This window comes from Notolepis coatsorum (assembly GCF_963971535.1).
Source record: "Notolepis coatsorum genome assembly, chromosome: 5".
Classification (NCBI taxonomy): Eukaryota; Metazoa; Chordata; class Actinopteri; order Aulopiformes; family Paralepididae; genus Notolepis; species Notolepis coatsorum.
Genome location: NC_140169.1, coordinates 134,629,631 through 134,650,298, shown reverse-complemented (window position 1 = coordinate 134,650,298; position 20,668 = coordinate 134,629,631). Strand labels below are relative to the sequence as shown.

The window sequence follows — 20,668 nt, the reverse complement described above, 5'->3', positions numbered from 1 at the left end:
GTATACAGTACACTACAGAGCACACCGGTTCTGGAGTATATGATTCCTCCTCACAAGTGATTGCCTGTGATTTCCTCTCTCTCTCTCTCTTCGTCTCCTCAAGGGATGAGAGAGATTCTGCTGAGACGAAGGCTATATGTCCTCCTCTGGGCAGTTCACACACACACACACACACACACACACACACACACACACACACACACACACACACACACGCACGCACGCACGCACACACACACACACACACGCACGCACGCACGCACGCACACACACACACACACACACACACACACACACACACACACACACACACACACTGTCTGGAGAGAGGGTCTGTTTCGGGCCGTGAAGAGGGAAGACCGAACGGCGTAATATGATATACCGGGGAGAGCGGGGCGATCGCGACGCCTCCTCGCCAAACAATGTAAAACTAGACGGACTCGACGGACTGCACGGCCGCGGCGGTCTGTGAACATTCGCCGGAATCTCCACGACGCGGATCCATAAAAATGTGTTGCTATAACAGACCCACGCCCGCCGTCGCCCCCTTCATCTTAATCTGTCAAACCGTACGTAGAAAATGTGGTTTCGAGCAGAAGGCTTTGGACAACAGGGTAGTCATATTACCAGTCGTGGTATTATTTTCAACTGTCAAAAGGCTGCGATATGCGGCGATCAGTATTACAGTGTCCCTCCAGGGGGAACCATAATGAGATCTGATCCCAGAGCTGTTAGGGGCATCGCCAACACTCATCACTTTGTAAGATTTCACTTGTTTTTTTTTCACATTGTACTCTACACCAGATGCTATGTTGACTTTATATTAACTTATGGATGGTGATGCTTCTGTAGATGTAAAAAAAGAAAAAGAAAAAAAAAGTGCTTTTATTTGTTTAATTTTTTTTCCTTTCATGATTGTATTTTGTGAGTGCTGAAGCTCTTATTGCCCGCCACCCCCTTGTAAATGTTTATATACTGTATGTCCACTAGGGGGCAGTGTTCGCCTTTTGGTTTTGGAACTTTGCACCTGCCTGTTTTTGACAAGCAAGCAGTAAACATTCTAGGCCCACACAGAGAAGACACTGGGAAACCTATCGACACCCTACAGTACTCTGTAGTCAATGCCAACTGATGTTTGCTGTCTCACGCCAAGTACATCGTAGTTCTTATTTTCTCTGTACACTGATCATCCAGCTGTCAAACACTACTTGCTGCCATCACGTTGGTCTCACGTCGCCACACTTCCAGGTCTCACACGACGCCTCACAGAGCTGTGAGACGCAGCCCACCATTAATGGACCTATCTCAGACCCCGCCCTCTTTTAGCTCTCCCTCGGGGAAGTGACGATTGTGATTGGAGGATCAAGAAAAGGGAGGGGGGGGGGGGGGGGGGGGCTTGATGATAGGTCAATTAAAAACACAGCCAGAGAATACTTTCACCTATATCCTAGGAGGCCACGACCTACCCCAGTAGCCCCCTTGAGCTATCATGACCTAGTCCCAAGAATAACTCTGACTTGACCCGCCCCTTGCCATCACCGCATTCCAAAAAGCACATGCCAATCAGTGTGTCTGTGTTTGTGTGTGTTTGTGTGTGTGTGTGTGTGTGTGTGTGTGTACTTAAAGCAACGAAACGTTTCACTGTGTCCCCACTCATTCCAGTCCACATTCTCACCTTCGGTCCTGTCCTTATGTCACTGTCATCCGCGGCTGGGCGGGAGACTATGTCAACGAGGCTTGGATGACTCAGCGCCGGTGACATCACTCAATCTCACCGATGACACCACACCATGTGAATAGCTGTGGCGTCAAGAGGTGGTCCTCTAATTTTAACCCTGGTGGCCAAAAAGGACAATGGAGACCTGCCATTATTACAAGTTTATTACACACCTGCATTGTTGCCGCTCGCCATGTGTCTGACAGAAATACTTTGTTGCAGAAATGATAGACTATTGCTATTGTTGCCTGACAACCCATACATTGTGGCCTTTTAGCACCCAGATTAAACATTTAACCTACTGTATGAAAAGAGTGTGTTCAGAGATTGTTTGTATTTGAAGATGGATTCAGTAACAGGGAGCTTTGGTGGACACCTATTTGTAAAGTAAATAAATAAATAAAAGTTATTCTAAGCTTAACGACAACGTCTGGTCTAATTGTGTAGGCCCACCGTATACGGATACAACTGCTCAACTACCACTGTTGCACGGTGTGTTAAAGGGGCATGTCATTGGAAAAACTATGCTTATTTATGCCGCACGTGATCGCACACATATCCCAAAACGGCAAAACAGCAAGACCGTTTTGTTTACGTTAATGTGTTGAGAAGTTAATGAGTTGTCCTCCTGGGATGTCATCAGAGGACAAGCTCAATGGAAATGATGTAGGTGGAAAAATAATAAATAGCAATAGGGATTGCTATTTCTTCATCTCCGTCATTTACTTTGAGCTGTAATTAACACAACGCACAGATCCAGTGTCCTCTGACGACATTATTTATTTCAACTCATTAACTGTCAAACTAAATTAAAGAGCAAATAAGATAAGTGTGACATTATATGCTAAATAAATCAGCATTGTTTCCCCAGTGAAGTGGCCCTTTAATTAGTTTTGACAGGATGACCCATTGGCTAAACTTGTTGCTGGTGATGTCAACACATAACACACACACACACACGCACACACACAGACACACACACACACACACACAGTATAATGATTGAACTTGATGAAAAGGGGGAAAATGGGAGGGGAGGGGTTCAAACAAAGTCAAACTTGAAAAGGGACTTCTTAGGAAGCCTATCTATATGAAGCAAAACGTGTTTAGTTTTCAGGGGCGAGGAGGAATGAGCGTTCCAAAAATACTTATAAAGTTGTTAGTCGAGCGCCTGACGGTAAAAGAGATCAATGAGATAAGAGGAGAGGAATTCCTGCGCGCCTGGTGGGGCTTCTGGGTACAGCAGCGTGTGGGGCAGCGCGCAGTACAGGAGCAGTGGCCGCCGAGCCAGGCAAGCAAGTGTCCGAGGAAGATACCGATCTGAGACTCGAGTAACGAACATTTATTAATAAATCGGTCGGGAGAGAGAACACGTTTGCGAGGGGCCGCCGCTACCGGAGTCGTTTGGGATTATGATTTGGGAATGTTTACCTTTTACTAGACAGACCGCGGCGCTCGCACCTGAGAGAGTTGTTGCGCGACTCAGCGACAGTGAGAGTGAGTGAGCGTCACGTTACCGTTTGAATGTCGATAATAAAACCACTTGTTAAATATTAGAGAACATTATTGGTTAAAAAAAAGTGCCGTCGCCTACTTCTTCTTAAGCAGCGGTTGAATAATTATTAACCTACAACAACAAGTTCACTGTCTCTCTGGAGGAGTTGACATGATAATAGCGCTGCTCACTCAACCGGCAACAGCAGCAGCAGCAGCAAGTCGAGGTAGAATCACAGCAAAATAATAATACTACAGGTGGTTTTTGTCTTATTAACTGGACGGGAACTAGAATCACTCTATATAGATCATGTCTGGAGCGGAGAGGAGACTGGACAGCCGGCTGAAAAAGCTGGAATCCATGGTGAGGGACCCGCAGTCGGCGATCAACTTGGAAAGCCTACTGGTAAGTTTTTATTATTAACATTGTTTGGCCCCGGTAGCAGTTGGTTCATTGCTAGCTTTGCCATAATTCATCACAATGCCAGCTGGCTAAACAACAACATGAACGCGACCCTGTAGGTTAATGGATCTGTTAGGATCTGAAGAAGTGTTGAGAGATGTATTATAATGAAGAGCGCACTAAACCAACAACAAGCAAGCGACACCGCCCGGGAGACAATAATCGTCTCTCATCATAGGTGACAATTTGCCATAAGTCTGCTCCGAGTTATCAAGCTGGTCTACTGAATGTAACACTTTCTATAGCCATTACCATGATGATAATAACACGAGTGGAGGTAGGAATGTGGATTGGAATGTGCGGGAATACAGCTTGTGACTACTTCCTCTTTAGTTTCTGGTCCAGTCATCTACTCCCTAGTGGCCCACCTGGCAGGTATATGACCCCTCCCTGACCTGCCCCAAGCATGTAAGGCCTAGTGCCAGAAGACCCCACCAGTATCAAGTCAAACAAGGACCCCCAGCGTTTGCAGATTATAGCCATTTCAGACAACATGCAAATCTGACACACATCTAACCTGACGTGGACTGATGCAGACCAGTCACTGTTGTGTTAGGAGCCTTATCTGTATTGACAGAATCTCGGCACACACCTCTCTGCCTCCAGGCACTGGCCCACATCTCTCTACATACCGTAGGCGTTTGGCTACCACCACAAAGCGTTTTCTCTCATCACACCCTGTACTTCACCGGCACTGTAATTATGATAAATCTGCCCAAAACCCCCACCTTCGTGGCACAGTCGCTGTGGTATACGTTTCTGGCACAATCCAATAATACCTTTTAGGAAAACAGAGATGAAATATCTAGACTGGATAAACATGCTTTTCTAGATGCGAGCGGGACGGCAAGTGCTCACTCTATAGCTCCCTTGAGGAAATGTCTTTGAATAACCTGATTGGTTGTTCAGGGGGGAACACGAAGACAAGTATAAGCCCACCATGTAAATTGTAAATGAATGAAAACTTTATTTAACAGATTGCAGAATGGGTACAAAACAATACAGTACGGCTCAATACACACAATTGTTAAGGGGATGCAGAGCAGAGAAAGACGTTTGTCTGACTTGTTTACATCAGGGTCCCCCATTTTCAATTCTTAGCGATGTAAACATCTGTGAGCAGCACAGTTTTGAAATAAACCGATTACTTTGTATATTATGCACACTTTCAAATCACATCCTAATGAGATTTGGAACTTGGAAACAGAAATCCAGTAGCCAGACAGTTTTGATGGACCAGTGGTTACTGGAAGCTGTTATTTAACATGAACCTCTGATGGATTAAATTAAGGTTTCGTTGAGATGGCCTTTGACACATGGTCCTCCAGACTACCAAAATTACCTGGAGTCAAATGTGTCTATTTTGGGTGGCAGTGAGTCTCTCGCAAATGAAAGCTCTCTGAAATCAGGAAGTATAGGTTACTATATTTTAACATATCTTAATCCTATTCCTATCCATGCAAAGGTATGTATTTTTACGACGCCATCAACAGCATGAATACGAAAATGTTTGTCTTTGATCCGATATAAATTGCACATAATACAGCAGTATTATGAAGAACTTGTGATGGGAATTGGATGAGAACATAATACCATCTTGAATTAGCTCCATGACTATTGTATTAAATACATCAAAGATAATGTCATATCACATTGTCATTTGTACTGGGAAGCCAAAGCTATGCATCAAAACTGGAAATAACTAGTGATATGATATTTTAACCAGCCCTACTCGGAAAGCCTTAGCTATACCAATCTGACACTGTAGTCCTATGGGTGGACTTCTTTCTACAAACCCAATTATCTAACCTCACTTACAGTCTCCACACTCCCACGCAGAGCTGCCTCTTCACCTCTACGTCACACAGCCTGCAGAGCGGATCTGTCTCAAGTGCCTTATTAGTATTACTGTAACAAAAACGGTCCTCCGCCACCAAATTAGTTTGAAAGAAAATGTGGTAATAACTCTGAATTGCATACAGTATCACAAACAACCAAATATTAAGCTTTTCTGAACATGTATGACTTATGCAGTGACACAGTTCAAATCAGAAAGGTAAACAGACATATTTTCTGTGAAAACCATACCTTTATATACATTCATCGTCGTTTCCATGGACGCAGTGAACGCACCTGGCTGCACAGACTCCTTGAATTGAAATTATTTCACTTTTTAAACTTAATTTTTGGTTATTTACAAAGTAGACTAAAAGAAATAGGGGGAAATAAAATATAATTGATTCAATATGTTTAGGGAAAATAATAGGAGGAAGTAGCAGCGGATATGTTTGACCGTGGAATGTCTTCCAACTATCTGCGTAGGACTGTGCTCTCTCTAAAGAGAATCTTCAGTCAACAGTTTTTTTGTCGAACACTCATCATTACGGTCACCTCTGACTGTGACTACACCAGCTTTGTAGTGGGCCCTAACAATGACCACTCTGCCCTGTGCAGGGAACTACCCAACAGGAAGCTGAAGTCACTTCCTGGAATTGACTCCAAGAGATAACCTGCCACGGCCTCCCACTACTATTTCCTGTTTGTCCACACATATTTGTGTGTACTTACCGAAGCTGTTTTTTTGAGCGCTTTGCTGAGGAACAAAGGATTGAGGCAGAAGATGGTCTGCGTACTAGATTTTAATTGTTAAGATATCAGAGAGCACAGGAAGGGCTCTGGCTCTGGGAATTGCTGCACAAACATTTCCTGTAATGTGCAATTCCTTGGTAATATGAAATCATAAAGAAACTACTAACCTTTGTACTGTTTTTTTCCTAGTATGCACTCTGCTACTAGTGAATACTACTGAATCTACCTTGCCTATATTACTACCTACTATGCTAATATGTCTATACTACTACTATGCAGTGCACTCAAGACTGTAGCACTCAAGTTCGACACTGTTTGACAAACAATGTTACTTACCCTTAACTGGGATGGCTGGTCAATCTTCTCTGTATGCTTACAGGAAACAAGCTCATCAACATTTTGTCAGGTCATGTTTTTCAGCAAGGTCAAGCCTTTGAGCCAGGTTGAGTCATGTTTTTGTTTTTCAGTTGTATTATATTTAAAGTTCAAGAAAATCCGCTGTTTAAAAACAGGGTTTTAATTGTTTTATTTTTTTTAAGTTAAATAAATTCATCATATTTCCAAAGTCTTATAGATTATATTGACCTACATAATCGTGATTATTATTTTTACACAGATTATCATTACTGTTGCACAACCACAACGCTGTCTGGATATGCAAAGAAGATGTGATTTGATGATGCAGATTACAAAATAGAGGAAGAGAGAGATAACGTTGTATACAGATATTTCTGAAAACGTAGTATAATAGTTTTAGGTCACTGAAAACCTCCGAGACACCTTCCAGGGTGGAGCTTTAAAAAAAAAAAAAAAAAAACGTTGTCTGTATATGTGTGGAATGAGTGAAATGGAGCGTTAGCGTTAACATTGTGACCAATGCCCCTGTCCACAATGTATACGGATATTTTTGAAAACTGAGTATTTTCTCTGCAATCAGAACCATGGAGAGCTCCCTGCAGCCTGCCATCAGGTCAGTTCATATGAGCGGTTTTGTGTTGTTGTGGACAGAGATTTCCTAAAACACCATTGGTGTGGACATTATTTATGCCCAGATCACGTTTTTTGCCACCGATCACTGATCGTCTATGAGTCATATCGGCCGATACACTGCCGATACCGATCGTTTTTGGTTTTCTTATAGCAGCTGGCAGTATTATACTGTAGGTCTAACACAGGCATTCTCAAAGTCCGGTCTAAATTATCTAATCTAATCTTAGAAATTAAGTAAAATGAATAGTACTGGGTGTTAAGCACAACAGTATCTAAGTTAATTTACTTATGACCATTATAGTCAAAGTATTTTCCTATGAACTGAAACGTATAAGATGTTCGCAGTGTTCAGTTATGAAGCATGATAGCTAATTAGTCAACAGCTGCAAAAACGAATAATGTCAATTATGTTATAAGACATTGATATCAGGAGCTATCTGTAGCTACTGCTAGCCAGCTAGATAACGTTAGACAACGCCTCATGTATTAAACTAAAGTGAACTATTTAGTTTACTGGGTCATTTCGTTTAAACAGTGAGCTAACGTGAGCTAACGTTAGCTACCTAGCTAACGGAGGTCTCATGCACTCGACTATTGCCGGAGCATTTGTTGATATCAGGAGCTATCAGTAGCTAGCCAGCTAGATAACATTAGACAATGCCTTGTGTATTAAACTAAAAGTGAATAGTTGACTGGGTCATTTTGTTTAAACAGTAATGTTAGCTAGGTAGCTAACGTTAGCTCACGGAGGTCTCATGCACTAGACTATTGCCGGAGCTTGTTGACATGAGGGGTCTGGGAGGGGGAGGGGCAGTGCGCTGCAGCAGCTGTGTGGCTGTGAGAGAAGTCAGCGAGTGAGAACTCCGCTGAGAATTGGATCATGTTTTTCGCGCGTGTCTTCGATCGGTTTTCACGATCTGCGAAAATAAAGCATTATCGGAATTCACGATCTCATATTTATACTGAATATCGGCCGATACCGATCGCTGGCCGATCGATCGGGGCATCCCTAATTTTTTGAAATGGAAATGAAAAACATGTTTTTAGAAACATGTGGGACACATGTGTGGGACACAAAGAGAAGAGACGGGACAAAGAAGTGCCCAAAGTTTGGGATCATTTCAAGCTGAAACAAAACAAAAACTCTGTGTCTATTGAAAATGGAACCAGGCCCAACCATTTAACGTTGGCAACAGTGGCTCCGGAGGTAGAGCAGTCGTCTGGTAATCGCAAGGTTCCTGGTTCGATTCCTGCTCCTCCAAGGCAGCGTGTCAAAGTGTCCTTGAGCAAGACACTTAACCCCTAATTGGCACCTTGCATGGTTGCCTCCACCGTCGGTGTGTGAATGTGTGAGTGAATGGGTAAAATGTGAGGAACAAATTGTAAAGCGTTTTCGATAAAAGCACTATATAAATGCACCATTTACCATTTAATAGGGCTAAATATGCATTTTATTGTGACTTTCACCACCTGGTAGTACTTTCTGGGGTATTCTATGCACTGTGAGGGGAGTAGGGGTGTGTTTGTGTTAGTGTTGTCACGATACTGGAATTTCGAACTTCGATACGATACCTTGAAAAGTATCGATTTTCGATACCACAGGGAAAAAGGTTCAATCTTAAAATGTAAAAAAAAAAAAAAGATTATTTTATTTTTTTATTTATTTTGCTTTTGTTGCTGGTTGATTCTCCTCAGCTTCTCTCTGGTACTATACGAGAAGATAAATATAACACTTTTAAAACCTGTTGTTTATCTTTAGATCACACATTTAAAAATAACTGTTCATCTCACTTCAATCATTTTTATTGCAGAACATGGTATTTTCTCAAGCAGACAGATGTAAACACTGTAATCTGTGTTGCATGTACCTGACAAACTGAACTGTTTGTATTACAGTCATATTCCGACTTAACTGAATGCACGTGTGTATGTGTGTGTGTGTGGAACAATGCAACTTCCTTATACAATTTTAAATATTCAGAATCGATATGTATCGATTTTTCAATATTTTTGACAACACTAGTTTGTGTGTGTGTGATTGTGACGCATATCATAATAATAACAACATGATATGAAGCTCAGGCGTTCACAAATTGACTGCAGCATTTTATTGTCTGTCGTTGTTTTCTTGGACAACTTGGGGACATCATAACCTGGGGGAGAGACACTCTAAAGCTGTGGACTTGGTGGTGATCAGCTGGTCTGTAGTCTACTACATTATTCTATTTGGTTATGGACTTTACTACATTATTCTATTTGGTTATGGACTTTACTACATTATTCTATTTGGTTATGGACTTTACTACATTATTCTATTTGGTTATGGACTTTACTACATTATTGTATTTGCTTATGGACGTTACTACATTATTCTATTTGGTTATGGACTTTACTACATTATTCTATTTGGTTATGGACTTTACTACATTATTCTATTTGGATATGGACTTTACTACATTATTCTATTTGGATATGGACATTATTCTAAGTGTACTATACCCTTTTCTGTAATCTTAGTGTATTTTACTTGTTACTGCATTGTATGTGTTTTTTATCATGTCCTACCTGTAAAGCACTTTGGTTGGCTTTTAGTCATTGTAAATGTGCTATATAAATAAAGCTGACTTGACTATTTGGTTATGGACTTTACTACAGTTGTTTTGGACTTTGTGCTAATGGGCTGTCTGTAGCCTAAACCAGGGGTTCCCAAAGTGGGGGTCACGAGCCGCCGCGGGGGGGGGGTCACCAGATGATTTCAGGATTTCTGGATCCCCTCCCCACAGCCCTGGTGAAAGCCAACATCCGCACTATTGGTCCCCTTATGACCAGCACCATCAACCTCTGCTTGCAGGCTGGCCACGTTCCGCCTGCCCTCAAAACTGCCATCATTACCCCCCCCTCCTCAAGAAACCCACCCTGGACCCAGAGGCCCTCGTCAGCTACCGGCCCATCTCCAACCTCCCGTTCCTCTACAAGGTGCTGGAGAAGGTAGTTGCAGTGCAGCTCCAAGCACACCTCAGAGACAACAATATCTTTGAGAAGTTCCAGTCTGGGTTACGCTCTGCGCACAGTACAGAGACAGCCCTGGTCAGGGTCACCAACGACCTTCTGATGGCGGCGGATGCTGGATTCTGGTCCTTCTCGACCTATTGCCTTCATCACCCCCCACACTGACCGCTTGCCTGGAGGAGACTAAGGCGTGGATGAACCACAGGTTTCTCCAGGTCAACAGCTCCAAAACTGAAGCCATGCTGATCGGTACCCCACACCAGGTCCAGTCATCCACCATCACCACCACCTCCTTCTCCGGTCAGGACATTCCCCTCTCCACCCTTGTCACCAACTTGGGCGTGGAAATGGACCCCCACCTCACATACGAAACTCGCATCAAACACCTGCAAGACCTCTTTCTTTCACCTCAGAAACATCACTAAACTCCGTTCCTCACTCACCCTGGCAGATTCTGAGAAACTCGTCCACGCTAGGGATGTCCCGATCATCCTCCCGATCCGATCCCGATCATGTGATTTTGAGTATCTACCGATACCGATCTTTCCCGATCCGATCTTTAAAAAAAAAAAGTTTAATAATTATTTTTTTATCCCAATTTTGCCTCACCAATTCTTCCTTCAATTCTCCCCTCCCCTGTCTCGAACGTTGCTAGACTATGCCTCCCACTGGTCGGCTGCAGTGAGGACCAAGCCTTGCATCACGTGTCCCCTCCGGTACATGAGGAGGCAGCTGTCGCATCTTTTCACCTGAACAGCGCGATCTCTCAGTGGCAAGGACTAACGCGTGGGAGGCTCACGCTGCCCCCGATACTTCCTGATTCTGCTGTACAGGCGCACCAACCGACCTGTAGGAGTCGCTGTCCACAACGTCCAATCCCCACCCACTGGCTTTCCCACCCCTAACACTGCCAATTGTGAACGACCATGAACGACCAGCCAAGCCAGTAGCAACGCCGAGAGCTGGGCTCGAACCCAGCATCTCCTGCGTTAGTGGCGAGCGCCTTGCCATTAGTAACCGATTTGACGCATTTTTGTCAGAAACTGGCGAAGCGAGACTGTTGCCTCAATAGTCCCTCGAGGTGGCTCGAGCGCCGGTGGCTCACATTACATTCACCCTGAATGTTTTTTTTATTTATTATTTTATCTTTTAATTTAATTTTTCCCCCTCCTTCTTTTTCCGATTTTTCTCCCATCCCACTGTTAGTCGTTATGCCAATTCCCAACCCCCTTCCTGGTTGTTGCGCACTCCCCCCTACTGTTGGTCCGAGAGGCCGGAGACTGTCACATGCTTTCCTCCGACGCATGTGCAGCCAGCCGGCAGCCAGCCTGGCAGCGCAGATTCTCACCGGGAGAGTGTAACGTGTGGAAGGTCGCACTACCTCTCTCCAGATCCTACCCTTGCTGAGCAGGCGCCCCGACCGAACTGTAGGGGTCGCTGTCCACAACGCCCAGGACCCACCCACGGCTCCCCTCCCCCTAACTCAGCCAAACGAGTTAGTATAGCGATCAGCCCGAGCCAAGGCAATGCTGACTCTCCGGGACACTGTTGTGGAAAGGTTGTTTAACACAGCAGGAGACGATATTTCCAATTGTAACAAATAGGTAATTTATTTAAGAAAAGAAGTTCTTTAACAGCAAGAGCTATGGGTCAAAGAGGATCACCACGGCTTGAACAAAAAAACACTCTACCCTGGATCCCTTTGCCTGTCCCTAAATCCCCTCTCAGTCCTGCCCCCCCATGACAGATATGATGACGTATCACATCATGTCAGATCTGACATGACGTACATTAAGATGATACGTAGATTTAACATCGGAGAGAGAGAACATGAAGAGAGATAAGCAAGATATGATATCCACACACGATATGATGTAGAGAGTGAGATGTGTGTGTGTGTGTGTATGTGTGTGTGTGTCTGTGTGTGCGTGCGTCTGCGTACAGACGTATGTGTATTGTATGTGTGTATTGTGTATGTGCGTGTCCGTGTGTCTGTGTGTGTGTGCTGTGCCTGTGTCTGTGTGTGTGTGCTGTGTATGTATGAAAGAGAGAAAAGAACAAGATAAGATTACCAGCACACAATGTGCCGTACTGAAATGTCCCTCTGTCCAAGTTGTTTTAAGAACGTCAGCCAGACGTCTTTCAGCACTGCTAGTTGACCTATATTAAACTAGTCCACCTCATACACATTTTCCCCAACATTCCCCCATTTGGGGCTATCCCTAGTCCCACCCAAATCATATAACCAAGAAAATGTGAACGTCTAACTAAACAAGAAACCTTACTTCATTCACTGGACCCCTAACGGACCAACAAAGGCTGACTACCGTTCTCACAATAAACACAAAACCGCTCAAAACAAGAGTAATAATAAAACATCAAAAAAAAAATACCCCAATTTATAATCCTAACCTGACAGACAAATCCCCCCAACCTCCACCGCTTACCAAATGAGCCACAGTTCCGGCCGGAAACCGCGACTCTCATCAGGGAAAGGAGAAGTTGACCGTCAGAACTAAACATAGAACATCCCTCCCAAAAAAATGACATTGTCTCTTCCATAACATTGAGTCCCAGTGTCCATCGCTCAGCCCCCCTTCCATGCCCACGCCATAGTCTCCTCACCGTATTGCCAAAAGTCACATTTTGCCAATACAGCAACCACCACGCCACACCTCCAGTCCTCGTAGAAGCATGTCCCCATGCCTGGACGGGAGGCGCTGGTACCGACCTCACCACGTGTCCCCCCATCTTCGACGGGAGGTGCCCATCTTGCCCACTGCGTTAGCCCCCCCCTTTGTCCCTCCAGTCCCCAGAACCGATCCCCCGACCACTTCTTCTCAATGCTTCCTCAGGCTCAGAACCGACACTCTGCCGATGCCCCTTCCCATTCCGGTTTGACCAGGACCACAAGTAAAATAAACAAAAAATAATAAAAAAATAAAAACAATGCAATGATTTTCAATGGTTGCAATCTCTATGCCGAAGGATCATTAGAAAATCAGACTAAAATTCCTAGTTAAAGGAATAAACCAACAAAACTGCACTCAGACCATCCCCCGTCACTCTTAAAGGAAAGAACCAACAAAAAGAAAATGTCCCTACCTCACCATACCCCTAATCCTCTATCCCCTCGTCTCCCTCTAAGGCAGCATAAAGCTGAGGATATGGCCCGATTTGTGGCTCAATCTCTTTCTGTCCCACCATCAGCATTTGGCTCGTTACGTGTGAAGTTACCAGCCTACCCAAGAGAGGCATACCACAACAGAAAAGGAGAACCAATATCAACCCTGCCACCCCGATGGATATCCCCGTCTGCATCACTATGCTTCCCCACTGTCCCAATCTTTCCAACACCCCACTCCCCCACCATTCTTCATTCCGGCCAGAATTCCCCCTCAACTCCTCCCTCAAATCCTTCAGCTTAGCCATGGCCTCGGAGAACTTTCCCCCTGGCCCCACATTCGTCGGAATGAATGTGCAGCAGTACTGTCCAAACATGGAACAGACTCCACCCTTCTCCGCCATTAACCAGTTCAGAGCCTGTCTATTCTGCCACGCCACCGTACTGGTCGCGTGCATCTGGTCCCCCATTGCATCCAACGCCTCCTCGGTGTAATTGAGATACCGCTGCTGATTGTAAAACAAATAGTTGATCCACCCGGTGTTCTTATTGACCGATATCCATGGCAGAATAGACTCAAACCCTGCCGCAATCTCATTCTTAGCCATGAACTCGGCTGGAATGCCCCTTGGCTGTCCTATGCTGTCCAGATACACCCTTGGGTCTGCCTTGTAGCTACGCTTCGTTCGAGAGATAGGAGACTCAGAAGGTCCTTCCGTCACTGATAATGGTAGGACCACCATTGGCATGATCGCCTGAACCCGGGCACATCTACCTGACCAATCTAAAGGAAGTGTATTCCTCAACCTCCTACTGCCGCAGAGCCAGTATTGGTCCGCCAGTGCCATATCCTGGACATGAAAAGGGCAAGCTACAGGCCGTGGGTTGGTATCCACTCCCTTTAACACGACCCCGTGTCCACACTTTCCTTCTTTCGTACAGTTAGTCGTGATGCTCCAAATAGTAGTGCACCGCCCCTCTGCCACCTCCCCTACATCCCGGGTCCCCTCCTTTTGCAAGCACTCGAAATCCTTGGTCAGCCATAGTTTGACACCTCTGGGTATTGGCAACCCCGTCGCTACCCCCTGCACACGTACATCCAATTTCCTACACCGTTCCCGCATAGTGACATCCTTGAAATCCGTGACGTTTCCTGCCGCCTTAAAACGACTAGAGCCGAGAAACCCCAAACACTCTGCCTCGCACCAAGGGCGACTATTATGGGGCCCCTCCCATGCCTCTGCGTCCCTGTCACACTGAGCCCAACTGAACTTCGTGCCCTTCACCAGCAGCCTATCCGGACGTGCCTTGGAGCAGACATAACAATCCTCTATCTGATTCTGCGCGCTCGTGTACTGGACCCACTTAAACCACTCATTCCCTAAAGCCGCCCTATACATCGGGTCAGCCTCCGGGTCTTCCTCGTCATAGTCATAGTCGCCCCCATCTTGTTCCCCGGAAGGAAGCAAACCCCTCAACCTGGCCCAGAGTGAGCCCACTGAGTCCCTCAACGTTCCGGCTGTCCTCTGGAACATATCCTGTCCCCCCACCTCTTCCGACTCAGTGTCCTTGACCTCCCTTTTTCCCCTCACCCCTGTCCCCTGTGATTGGTTCGGGACAGGCTCAACTCTCCTATCTACCCCCACAACCCGATGCTCGTTAGTATAATGGTAAGTATCCCCGCCTGTAACGGGGGAATGGTCAAAATCAAAAACATGCCCTTGCGGTCCTACGGGAAACACCCCGTTTGGTTGTAGTCTTATCTTCTCCCCCCCCTTCCTCGATGGAGGGAAAAGGGGGCGCCTGATTCTGAGCCTGGTCATGAAAGTCTGCTGGTACTTGAGCCTGAGCGGGACCCCGTGGGACTCCTACCCACTCAAACCCGTCATCCTCAAGGACGGGTCGACCGTGACGGTTCTTAATGACGTCGTTGTGCCCGGCCGACCGTCCGCACACTGCTGCCAACATCTGCGGGAGCATCAGCAGGCACTGCACCTTCCAGTTGCCGTCTCGGACCCTCCATGTCGGGTTCTGCATAACTGCGATCGATTGTATCCCCCAAGAGATCGCCGCTGGCCTTTATGCAGTGATTGAAGTGGAACCAGGTCGCTGATCCCTTGACTTGGACTGCCGTTCCAGTCGATCGGATCACCTCGTACGGGCCCTCTCTCCGGGGTGATGACCACTTTCTCTTGTGGACCTTTACGAAGACCAAGTCCCCAGGGATCAGTCTCGGTTTGGTGGCTTCCTTCTCCGCCTCCTTCTCCCCCTTTCTCTCCTTTCTCTGCTCCTGTCGAAACACAGCTTCATGTATTTTAGTCACTTGCTGAAGATATTTTTTCAGATCTTGCTCAAAAATATCTAATGCCGGGCCCCTAGCCAGGTGTCTAAATGGCGGTGCTGGCATGCTGCGGCCTGTAAGCATTTCATGCGGTGTTAGCTGTGTTTGGCGGTTTACGCTGCTTCTAATAGCCATCAGAGCAAGTGGCAAAGCATCAATCCAGTTAAGCTTAGTTTGCATACAGATTTTCAACAGTTTGTTTTTAATGACCAGATTGGCCCTTTCCACCTTCCCCTGCGACCCGGGACTATAGACACAGGAAAGGCGCTGTCTTATACCTAATTTCTGCATCAGCCCTTTAACCACCTTGTCGATGAACTCGCGGCCATTATCGCTTTGTAATATCGTGGGAATTCCAAATCTCGGAATGACCTCACGACACAGGAACTTGATCACTGTGTCCGCGTTCTTGTGTTTAGATGGAATGGCCTCAATCCAGCGACTAAAGCAGTCCTCTACTACCAGGAGGTATCGTTTGCCCTGCACTGGCGTTATCATGTCTGTATAGTCCATAATCAGATGTCTGAATGGTCCCTCAGGGAGGGGTGTGTAAGCCGCCACTGTCGGTACTCCTTTGCGCACATTGCCCTGTAAGCATGTTAAACACCTGGCTAGTGTAACGTCAATTTGTGCCTGAAGCTTTGGGGACCAAAATCCCATTTTCGTGATTCGTTTCAGGGTCTCTGCTCTTCCACAGTGATCAACACCATGAGCCTCAGGTATCACTAAGGACAGAAGATCGATGGAGGCGACTATCAAACCGTTATGACTCCTCCACAGACCATCTGCCCCCCTTACAGCCCCCCTCTCCGTCCACGACTGTTTCTCGGCCTGCGTGGCTGAGTCCTGAAGATCACTCAAATTATCCTCAGTTACCTCAGTCGTCAGTTCGGCCGCAAACATCAGAACAGCCGTGGACGGCACCGCAGCCGCCGCCTTCGCGGCCTCGTCCGCCGCGTTGTTTCCCGTCGTCACAAAGGACAGGTCTTTTCTGTGTGCCTGGCACTTTACGATAGCAATGCTTTTGGGCAACTTTACAGCCTGAATAAGCGCCACAACCTGCTTGTGGTGAAGGATCGGTGAGCCGTCCGATTTCTTAAAGCCTCTTGCCTTCCAAATGGCCGCGAATAGGTGGCATACGCCATGCGCATACGCAGAGTCTGTAAAGATGTTAAACGTGCGATCTTTAGCTATTATGCATGCTTCTGTTAGTGCTATTAGTTCTGCAAGCTGGGCCGAACATGGTTGCATGCATTGTCCGGCCTTTCTTGTTAGTGTTTCTCCGTTAGGTTTGCACTGTACGACGGCGTATCCTGACCTTAAATTTTCCCCCTCCCGATAGCAGGACCCATCCACAAAAAGTGAGAGTTCTGCTATCGCGAGCGGGTCGACTCCCAAATCAGGACGGAGTTTCACGAAAGCCTGTACCTCCACCTCACACTCATGCGGTTGACCCTCGCTCGGGAGTGGTACCAGATCCGCCGGGTTACTGCCGTGGCATGTTTTTATCGTAACGTCCGAGTACTGCAGGAGCCTCATGTAAGCCTGTTGCCGTTGGCTGGTCAGAACAAATTTGCCTCTTTCAATCAAGTTTGCCAATTTGTGATGTGTCCAAATGCAAATGTCATATCCCATTGTCACGGCCGTTGCCTTCTCATACATCAAATGTGCTGCGGCCAGGGCCTGATAACAAGGTGGCAGACCCTGCTCTACCGGCGAAAGAGCTCTAGAGTAATATGCTATCGGTTGTTTTTTCCCACTCCCCCCCTGTGTTTGAGTCAGGACAGCTGTCGCATGCTGCGCTCTATGTGAGACGAATAGGTGGAAACACTTCTCATAATCCGGCAGCGCCAGGGCAGGGGCCTGTAACAACAGACGCTTAATGTTTATGAACGCGTCCTCCCCCTCCTCGGTCCATGTCAAGGGAGCGCGAAGCTTGTCTGTACCCGCCTCTTTTATCATCATCCTCAACGGCGCTGTCGCTATCGTATAGTCCTCCACCCACTCAGAGCTGTACCCAGTCATCCCTAAAAACGTCATCATCTGTCGGACCGTCAATGGCCTAGGTGCCTTGGATACAGCTTCGAGCTGCGTGGGTGAGATGCTTTTTATGCCCTTTTGAATGACGCGAGACAAGTACTCAACTTTTGGCTGGCAGTACTGCAGTTTTGAACGGGATGCCTTGTGGCCTCCCACGGCTAATCCACTCAAAACTTTGATGGAGTCCTCATGGCACTGCTGACGTGTATCCGAGCAGATTAGAATGTCATCTGCATACAGTAAAACCGTGCTGAGTAGTGTGTCGCACACTCCTTGCAAGTCTTCCTTGAGCGCCTTCGAGAAGTAATGCGGCGAGTGCGCGAACCCTTGTGGCAACCGGGTGTAAGAGTATTGTTTCCCCCTGTGGGTAAAAGCAAACAGATACTGAGACTCTTTTTCCAATGGAACACTGAAGAATGCCTGCGTGAGATCAATGACCGTATAGTACTGCGAGCTACTCGGGATGTTTGTCAGGAGGGTGTGTGGATTAGCGACTTCCGCCTCTGGTCCAGACACCACGTCGTTCACCGCCCTCAAATCGTGTACCAGTCTGTACCTAGCCCTGTCCGCCTTTAGCACTGGGTGGATAGGTGTATTACATCTGGATTTGAAAGGGACGAGCACTCCCCCCTTTAACAGTCCCTCAATCTGATGTGATATAGCTTCATCCGACTCTGGCTTCATTGTATACTGTCTGATAAAGGGTGGTCTACAACCCTTCTTTAACCTGACCTTCACTGGCTGTGCCGACAATATTAGACCCACATCTGTGTCGTGTTTTGACCACAACCGTTCCGGGGTGCGCGCCAACATGTCCTGTTCCAGCAAAGCATCCGCCTCTGGAATAACGCAAGGGTCTCCTGGTAATCTGATTACTTGCGGTTTTGCCAAAACTGAAAAGGAAATCATTATTTTTATGAAACTCCCATCTGCGCTGTTCCAAATTAGCGGAGATTCCGTGGAGACCCACCTTTGAGTCTCGGATTCCTGTATCATTGAACCTAGATGTTCGGATTCGTAACCAGGATTTATTCTCAGAGTGATGTGTGGGGCGGCGTCTCTTAGTCTATGTTGTTCCCGTAGATACTTACCCGTGTTAACCCTCAACGCCGCGCCCTGTCTCCCTACAATTATCGCAGATGAGTCAATCTGCACCTGCTCGGGCTGTCCCTGCAACCATGCCTTGTTCCTAACTAGGTCACTATTCGTCAAATATTGTAGTGTGCAATGTGCCTCCATGTTTGTTTGTCTAGACTGAGGCAGTTGGGTTTTCAGAAATGGCTCCCAGGGGGCACAGACCCTTTGCAGCTCTGCATCTATGTTGCCCAGCCAGAACACAGTGGCCTCTTTCTCCCCCGTCCCTTGTAGCATCATTTGGTACACGTCTTGTTCAATTTGAATCCCCTCAGGCGTACATAGGATTTTACAGCCTAGTTTACACATTGCATCTCGTCCCAAGAGATTGCGCGGGGTGCTGTCCGAAATTAATACAGGTATTGTTATGGTCTTGTTGTTATACGTCATAGAGATTGGATCTGATGTGGGTATTAATTGTGTTTTTCCCGAGAATCCGACCGTCCGAACATACTGTCCAGACTGGGGTAAGTGAGCGGCGTATTTTTGCTTTATGCAGGAAAAACCTGCTCCAGTGTCTGCCATCATCTCTGTTAATTTGCCCTCCACTAGGACCTGCAGAATAGGTTCTTGCTCAGCTCCCTTGGAAACCACAATCATTTGATTTCCCCCCGTCGCATTCTCTGGGCACCCCTAGTGATTACCCCCCTGGTTTCGGGGCCCTCCTGTCTCCCCCTGGTCGTGGGGCCCTTGTGACTCCCCCTGGCGCACGGGTCTTCCATACTCCGAGCCGGGACGGTATGGTTGCCTACATCTCATTTCCCTGTGTCCCTGCATGCCGCAGTTCCAACAGTGGAAACGGGGAAACTGTTGTTCGTTCCCCGGTCCCTGTGTAAACCGTGGGCCTGATTGCCCATTCCCTGCCTGCCGCCTGAACGCCTGGTTCTGTGAACTATAGCCATAGCTTCTCACTACCTGAGGTGCAGGCGGGGGTCCCTGGTCCTGCATGGGTGGAGAGGTCGCAGATGACACCATTACTGCCTGCAACCTCCTTTGGGGCTGCAGTTGTTGCTGAGTTAACTTCCTTGAGTCATTTCTATCCTGATCCCTGAGTTTCTGCTCCTGAGCCCTTTGCTTCTCCACACTATGTGTTACATGTGCACAGAACAAAGGATAAGTCATGTCCATTAACCCCACCACGTCTTCCAGTCTATTCTTAACCACCTCTGGAAGCCCTCTCATCACACTTTCTCTAAACATCGTTCTCTGCAACGGGTCAATCTCTGGGTTGTGTCCTAGCTCACCTCTCCACTCCTTCAGTACTTTGTTCACATAGGCGCCAGGCCCTTCCGTCTCCATTATGGGGTTGCCTGCCAGTTTTGCCGGATTAATACGTGATGGATATTGATTCCTGAGTTTGTACCACAACGCCGCTCTATGCGCGTTGAATATGTCTCCATCATGGGCCTGCGTGTCGCATGCCACTCGCATCGATGTGTCACCCATGATGTCCCGGCAGGCACCAACTCCTAGCAAACGCGTCAACAGGGATTTGACGTCACCTACTGCTAGCAGAAAAGATGACGTATTTTCCTCAAACTGCGTGATCCACCTGGAGGCTCCTTCTGAAAGGTCCGGTAGTCTTACTATTAAACCATCGATGTCTAGAGGTGACCATGGCATGTGAAAGATATCGTTCCCCTTTATTAGCAGGGGAAACTGGCCTGTGCTCGTCACACTTCCCACGAATGTAGGGGCGAAAGTCAGGGTTCCTGTAATGTTTCCTTTCTCCTGTCCTGGTTTTGTGTCATTCTCATCTTCCTCCTC

The 20,668-nt window shown here is 46.8% G+C and overlaps 1 protein-coding gene across 1 annotated transcript in view; it reads left to right on the top strand.

The window, feature by feature from the left end:
• Positions 1–2,970: 2,970 nt before the first annotated feature.
• LOC311229304 (rho-associated protein kinase 2-like) overlaps positions 2,971–20,668 on the top strand; it is a 105,692-nt gene continuing 87,994 nt past the window's right edge. Inside the window, exon 1 of the mRNA XM_084315378.1 lies at positions 2,971–3,617. Coding sequence (XP_084171504.1) covers positions 3,522–3,617 — 96 coding nt within the window. The 5' untranslated portion in view covers positions 2,971–3,521. The remainder of the gene's footprint in view (positions 3,618–20,668) is intronic.